At 35.5% G+C, this 6,975-nt stretch overlaps 3 protein-coding genes across 4 annotated transcripts; 2 read left to right on the plus strand and 1 right to left on the minus strand.

Annotated features, from left to right (window-relative positions):
* LOC124435500 lies at window positions 1-1,333 on the minus strand. Its single transcript, XM_046985459.1, has 2 exons — window positions 574-1,333; window positions 1-450 (listed from the first exon to the last, which is right to left on the minus strand). Exons 1-2 carry the CDS (start codon window positions 879-881, stop codon window positions 39-41), a joined length of 720 nt encoding a protein of 239 aa, XP_046841415.1. The 5' UTR covers window positions 882-1,333; the 3' UTR covers window positions 1-38.
* LOC124435498 (protein CFAP20DC-like) lies at window positions 1,309-4,984 on the plus strand. 2 transcript variants are annotated; one of them, XM_046985456.1, is made up of 6 exons: window positions 1,309-1,401; window positions 1,852-2,463; window positions 2,530-3,712; window positions 3,810-3,937; window positions 4,007-4,324; window positions 4,429-4,984. In XM_046985456.1, the coding sequence occupies exons 1-6, from the start codon at window positions 1,381-1,383 to the stop codon at window positions 4,633-4,635; spliced, it is 2,469 nt and encodes an 822-aa protein (XP_046841412.1). In that variant the 5' UTR covers window positions 1,309-1,380; the 3' UTR covers window positions 4,636-4,984. The 2 variants fall into 2 exon arrangements, with proteins under 2 accessions (XP_046841412.1, XP_046841413.1); XM_046985457.1 differs by having other exon boundaries at window positions 3,813-3,937.
* Window positions 4,985-5,122: 138 nt separating this feature from the next.
* Window positions 5,123-5,674, plus strand: LOC124435502 (late histone H2B.L4-like). Its single transcript, XM_046985463.1, has one exon. It carries the CDS (start codon window positions 5,195-5,197, stop codon window positions 5,564-5,566), a length of 372 nt encoding a protein of 123 aa, XP_046841419.1. The 5' UTR covers window positions 5,123-5,194; the 3' UTR covers window positions 5,567-5,674.
* Window positions 5,675-6,975: the final 1,301 nt, after the last annotated feature.

The raw sequence follows: 6,975 nt of genomic DNA on the forward strand, positions 1-6,975 counted from the left end.
CCAGTGATCTAACAGTTTCATCAATCAGTTGAAGACCATCATAGATATTGAGCTCTGGCTTCTGCATCTGTACTGTCAGGATCTTGGTCTTTCTCATGATAAAACTCATAAACAACTGCAAAAACAAACTCAAATTTGACCATTTTCTTACAGAGCGAGGTTGCTTTGGTTCTGGTTAATGAGTTGTTGTCAATTTTTGCTATGTCCGCTAAGGCATTTCGTATGGCTTCAAATAATCTCCATAGCGCTTCAATTGATTCACTTCTATACACCCATCTCGTCTTTGAGAGATTGCGCAATTTAAGAGCATTTTCAATTTTTTCCATATGTTCTTGCAACATAGAATCTCGTTTACAACTTCTGCTGAAAAAAACATACAGCTCTTCGAGCAAGCTATACATCTCAACAAATGTAGAGGCCTTTGAGCAATGCTCATTGAAAGTGTTTGATCTAAAAACATATAATTGAAAAATTATTCAACGCAGAGACTAGTCTTAAAAATACATAAAAAGATATAGTTAATGCCTAAGTAATTTGTACGGCAATGTTTAATACAGTGCATTTGACAAATACCTATGGCCTTGACAAGGGATGTATGGAATGTTGCGTCCAACTATTTCCTGCAAATGTTGTTCAACTCCATTAAAAGTCCCAGACATTGAAGCTGTGTAGTCGTAAGACTGATACACTAACCCATCGTGACAAATAGGTAATCGTGATTTAAGGGAATCAAGAATCTCTTTTGCTTGGCCTTCACCTGTCTTATTCCTTGTTTCTTTCATCTCCAGTATTCTCTCGTTTGGCACGTTGTTTTCGTCAACGTAGCGCACTGCCACTACGAGGCGGTCCGTATTTGAAGTGTCAGGAGACGTGACGGCCATGACTAAGTATATTTCAGATGAAACGATATCTTTTACGATGCGATTCCTTACGTCTTCAGTCAAAAGGCTAATAAACTCATTTTGTGAAATAGGTCATAGGTATTTTACTGAATAAGGTTTCATGTTCTTGTCTGACAGCCATGAAATGATTGGGTTATAAGTAGGTTACACGATTTACTAATTTATTGAACAATAATTCATTGTTTTTTGATAATAGCCTTTGCATTACTTAAAATTGAGGAGTTTGTAAATGAAATATGAAGTATGTCGACAGTATCTCAATCTCAATGTAACTAAAGTATTATAAACACTGGCGTTATCGGTAATCTGCCGGCCGTGCCGCCGTGGTGTTGTTTCTCGTATATTTGTTGGTTACAAGCTCCGGTCAGTACTTTTTTCCCCACGAAAATGTAAAATTTTAGCAACGCATTGGTATTGCAGTAATTCAAATTTTAAGACCTAAAGCTTCATTCATTATATCATTCGAGGATAATCAGTGATGTTCAAAATCCAATACCAGGTGAATATAAATTTTATCTCATTTTCAAAGAGTTATAATTTTCTTAGCCCAAACTAAACCTAAGCCGTTAGCCGCCGTATTACTATTATCGAGTGTTGTTAATGTTTGAACGCGAAAGATTAGTTGTTTTTTTCTCTCAATATTTGCCCTAAACACAAGTGAATTTATATCGTTTATCACTCATAGCTGAAGAATTTGGTCAAAGCGTTTAGTCTTGCCTTTAATGTTGTCACCAGTGGTAGTCGGCGTCCCTTGTTAATCGTTGTTGCCAAGCAGCAATAAGCTAACTTGTTGAAATTAGATATTTTAAATCTTGAGTTTAGTACATCCAATATTTTATTTTACTAAATTTTATGATTGCATGGTTAGTTCTGCTACTCTACTACTACCTGTAGTAGTTAGGTCTTTTAATGTGTTTACCAGTAGTTTTTTGAACATTCCTTTATATAGGGGGGACCCTATGTTGATGTGTTCAGCGCACAAGGAAGGGAAAAGCTGACAAAAAAATGCAAAGTAATAGGAAGCTCAAGTAGTATTTCTAAAGAATATGACAAAGATGTAAAAAGCTCTGTATATATCCTTAAAGGAGAGCCAACAACAACAAAGTTACATTTTCCAAAAGATGATAAACTTGGGTTGTTTCTTACTCAAAGATTTATTGTATTCCAGCTATTTACTCCTTTGGGTCAACCATTTTCTTTTGAGGTCACAATCACAGACCATACTCAAAATAAGAGGCGGATATTTTTTTCCTCCAATCTGAAAGATGCATCAGTGACACCTTTGCATGCTAAATTTCCACTTAATTGTATAAAACATGGCTTTTGGTTGAATATGTGTTTGGACCTTGAGTCACTGGTAAAGAATACATTTCATGGGTCAACATGTCGTTCACTGGAAGGTTTCACAGTGACAGCCAACTGCCGATTAAAGAGAGTTTTTACTTTAAGATCTCCACCAATGGACAATTCTGAGTTAGGAGAAACACAATATGATCATTATGAATCGTTGCCAAGGAATGTACAGTTGATAACAAGTGGTAGTATACCAACCATGACTCAGGTAAAATATTGTGATTTCAAAGAATCTTTCTGTAAGAGTCTTAACAAGCAGTTTGTTTTAATCTAGATCCTCTCATACACGACACTGCAAGGCAAGCACATCATGACCACACCAAGAAAAGACCATGAAACATCACAACAGCTGACACATATAGCCTTCGGCAGTAAAGTAGTTATTCCTTCTCATGCACGATTAAACTCATTAAAAGAAAACAAAGAACCATGTCAATCGTCATGTAATACTGACACAATCAACACGACTGAGTTTAATGAAAGTTCTAAAACACTTGCAAGTTCAGACTGGGATATGAAAAATGGTATTGTTCTTGGTGTTGATGTTGCAATCAAACCAAGACCACCAAAAACAAGTAGTGCTGGAAAGGTGCGTCGTCGACCATTAAGAGTTAAATCAAGTGATACAGTAAAAGATGTTGAAGAAGAAAAGAATAATAAGGATCATGTTTCTACTAAAACTGTTTCAAAAAATGAACCCTGGCACAAAACACTCGAGAAAAATATTTTTCCAGATTGTACAACTTCTGAAAGTGGCCAGGATATAGGAATAATTGATAAAAAGTTTTTGGATAAAGAGAAATTGGCAGTGATAAAGAATTCAGTAAAAAAGTCAACATCTTCTAACGAATTATTTAATGATGAATCAAGTGCTGTATCAATCGTGTTGCGAAAAATGAGCAATAATATGCAGCAATATGAAAATTCTATGTCAAATAAAACTCCTCACATTCCTTTCAATGTGGAGCAAAACTTACTATGCCAAGGTTTACAGCATGAAAATGTTATGACTGGAGAAGAAAACATTTCCTTCAAAACCAAAGTTAGTGATTCCACTTTAAATAAGAAATCACCCGAAGAAAAACCACTTATTGAGTTTGATTCATCTAATGAAGAGAAAAAGCCAAACTTTGTTGAAAATGGTACATTGACCAGTTCACACAAGAATTTAGCGACAGGCAATTATACCCAGAGCATTCAAGTGCAAATCGATTTCAACAATAATGATGGAGTATCAAAGGATGCAAAGCCTAATCGACCATGCCAACTGCAATTGGCTAACAATAATCCTGTATTCACATTTGCTTCAATACCGCGGTCACCACGGTCAGGTATGAAGAAATTCATGGATATGCCACCAGAAGTTACTGTGAGTCTCATTGAGCCTGAAGGTGAAGAAAAGGCTTATTCAAATGAGCGTGGAGTTTCACTTGAGGATGACTTTTGTTGTCTGTCAGGTAACATATTTAAGTATGCTATGGTGACACATAATCTCCATCTAATTTATATTCTATATTTAAAATGAATTTGAAAGAATTGTTCTCTTTTACAAAGCAGAGGAAGAAAAAGACGATAGCCTTTCAATCCAAAAACTGTTAGAGTCTAGTTTTAGCCCACGATACTCTCCTTTACCATCCCATCATCATTTGCGGCAAAGTATTCGTAGTAGTATGCTAAAGGAGGTCAGTCACAGATTTTTCTACTATTGAAAAAATCCATTTCAATAATTTATCAGCTCAGCCTTCATTTAGATTGCTTCACCTGTACATAAAGATTTAAGTTATGATGCTGAGAACTACCAATCATCAGTTGCCTGTAAGCAACAACTGAACCAATCAACAGCTAGTTCATGGAGATTTGACCTATCCAGCAGCAATGACAGTGTTAATCAGACATGTGATTGGGAGAACTCCTTGAATGGGGATGCAATGCCGAAGCATCTTGTTGCAATCGCAGACATTCCTCAAATAGACGAAGTTCAATCAGATAGCAGTGATGATACAACATGCAGTACATGGCGTGCACCACCTCAAGAACTTAAAGGCAACAAATATCGAAATGAAATGAAGGTAGGTGAAGTTGGTACTTTACTTGCTTTGCATGTGGTAATGTAACCCATAATGCACTCATGCTATGGTTAACTGTTCTCATTTGATTATCATAAAATCTTTAGCCACCAGGGAAAGAACCAGACCTTACAGCAACCATTGACATGGCACCAAGAGACTCTGATACATTGGCTTCGCCAATCGAAATGCTTCAGAAGTCACCACTTAATATTACAGGTTCAGATCAAGAAGAAGAGCTAGATCTTTTGTACGATCCGTGTTTAAACTGCTACTTTGACCCTAGGACTCATAAATACTATGAATTAGCTTGATGTTTTGTTTTTTTTTGTTCCGCAATCATTTCAAATAGTCGATAAACGATAACAAAGTATAAAAGATGGTTAGAAAAAATAGTGCAAATGCCTTGTATTATGTTGCTGATATTTCCACGCATGATTTTCAGTATACCCGAGAATGAGAGCTTGGTCATCTATGCAATCCCGTGACCAAGTTATAAATTTATTTTAAAGTATATATCGATAGTAGGATCAGCACTCCATGATTTTGTGTTTTCTCTCTTCGTCGTAAAAATATTTATATTTGTAGTTTATATTATTTATTACTTGAGTTGCTATTGAATTATTCACAAAAATGACAAAACAAATTTGCAACGGATCAAAATCACGAATAAATGATTCTCGTACTGTCTTCTCCGACGTCCGACATGTAAGCAGCCAATGGTGATGCGAATTTTTTGATCCTGACGATAATTGATCCAAAACGGTTTTATTATAAATACAAGCGCAGTTCAATTTTCTCTATTCAACTCGCAAGCTCAAACTCAAAGATATAGAAAGTGTTGTCCTTAATAGGTGATCTATAATCAGTAAAATGCCTGTCAAACCCGGTGTCGCGTCAAAAGGAGGTAAGAAAGCTGGTAAAAAGGCTGGAATCGGTGGAGACAAGAAGCGAAGACCCAAACGTAAAGAAAGTTATGCTATCTACATTTATAAAGTTTTGAAGCAAGTTCATCCTGACACTGGTATTTCTAGTAAAGCTATGGGAATCATGAACTCCTTTGTGAACGACATTTTCGAGAGAATAGCCGGAGAAGCTTCACGTCTTGCTCACTATAACAAGAAATCTACCATCTCGTCACGGGAAATTCAAACCGCAGTTCGTTTGCTTTTGCCCGGAGAATTGGCAAAACATGCAGTCAGTGAAGGAACAAAGGCTGTGACCAAATACACTAGCAGCAAGTAAAAAGATAAACTCTTAAAAAAAAACAACGGTTCTTTTAAGAACCACCAAGTATTAGAAAGAATAAGCAATTTCGTTGCAATTATACTGTTTATAGTCAGACACCCAAAATACGATGAACTAGTTTTCATATGCAATTTTTTCACGATTTATTACTGCATTGCATTTATCAGAGCTCTAGAATAAGACTTACGGAAATGTTATGACTGTAATCAGTTCCTAAAAGCAGATACCTTCACATGCATGTCAAATGATTTATAATAATAGCTAGTTATGATAGGTGAAGTGAAAGTCATTAAGTGTTGGGTCTGGTACAATATGTTATCTGACCTTAGTCAAACCATTCATTTCAACACAGTCCCATCAATTTACATATACTGCAAGCATCCTCAGCTTACCCCTCAATTTCTGGAAATTGTTGCACCTTATCCAATCTAGTTTCAAAGATAGAAATGTTCGGTGTGGTCAAATACACCATTTGTCCTTGAAAGTATATTGTGAATTGAGACTTATTTTCTAAACACTCTACCAACTTTACTTCAGACTATACCATATTATCACAGATGATTTAATGAAAAAATGAAATGGTATTTAGGTAGGAAAAAGTGATGCTAAGTAAACAGCATTGTAGGAGAAGTAATACTCTCTTTAAGACTTGAATGTGTTCTTGGCTGTCCTTTGTGTTAGTCTTAACAAGTTTTATAGAAAGCAATACTACCATCACATACCATCACTAAATGTTTCTTCTAAATAAATATCCAGTCATAAAAGGAAACTGTGACTCAACTTTGGAAAAAATGTTGCAAAAGAATGCAGGACTTGCAAATCAGTAGTTGGGTTGAACAGTTGTAAGGGGAGGTGTCTAATAATTATACAAAAAGTTGTGAGGGAAGAGGCAAATGATAAAAAGGGAAAAACAAATGTTTGAGGAAAAGAAATCCAGTACTTGGTAGTGTTCATAAGCAAAATGTGACCCACAAATTTGTGATATGTTAAGAAAAAATGGCGCACTTAGTTGAATGAAAACAGTTATCAAGGAACAGGTCACAAATTTGGAAGAACAGTTGCTACGACAAATGGGTTTCAATTATTTGCAAGATGAAGACAATGTTTATGAATATAGAGGCAAGTCATTCAACACATGCAAATAGGCAACTTTTACACCTGTCAATTTGAAATTGTCATAGAAATTGCTTTCATGAAAATCGATTGGGAAGAACACTTGTTTGAGAAGTAGGATTAGTTATAAGGAAGAACAGCCATAAAGAAAAGTTGGAGCCATAAATTTGTAAGAAATATTGTTAGCAAACATCAATTTCATAGTAAAAATCAATTTTGGATTGAAATTAATTTTTCTTCCCACAATGTAAATTTTTTGAGGTGATGTAACCAAATTTTCGAAATTTTAGTGG

The sequence above is a fragment of the Xenia sp. Carnegie-2017 genome, unplaced genomic scaffold (assembly GCF_021976095.1).
Source record: "Xenia sp. Carnegie-2017 unplaced genomic scaffold, XeniaSp_v1 HiC_scaffold_14, whole genome shotgun sequence".
Classification (NCBI taxonomy): Eukaryota; Metazoa; Cnidaria; class Anthozoa; order Malacalcyonacea; family Xeniidae; genus Xenia; species Xenia sp. Carnegie-2017.

Coding starts and splice junctions, on each gene's coding strand:
- LOC124435502 (XM_046985463.1), top strand. CDS start 5,195: ATGCCTGTCAAACCCGGTGTCGCGTCAAAAGGAGGTAAGAAAGCTGGT.
- LOC124435498 (XM_046985456.1), top strand. CDS start 1,381: ATGTTCAAAATCCAATACCAG. Junction 2,464..2,529: donor GTATACCAACCATGACTCAG/GTAAAATATTGT, acceptor GTTTTAATCTAG/ATCCTCTCATACACGACACT. Junction 3,713..3,809: donor TGACTTTTGTTGTCTGTCAG/GTAACATATTTA, acceptor TCTTTTACAAAG/CAGAGGAAGAAAAAGACGAT.
- LOC124435500 (XM_046985459.1), bottom strand. CDS start 881: ATGGCCGTCACGTCTCCTGACACTTCAAATACGGACCGCCTCGTAGTG. Junction 451..573: donor ATCCCTTGTCAAGGCCATAG/GTATTTGTCAAA, acceptor ATATGTTTTTAG/ATCAAACACTTTCAATGAGC.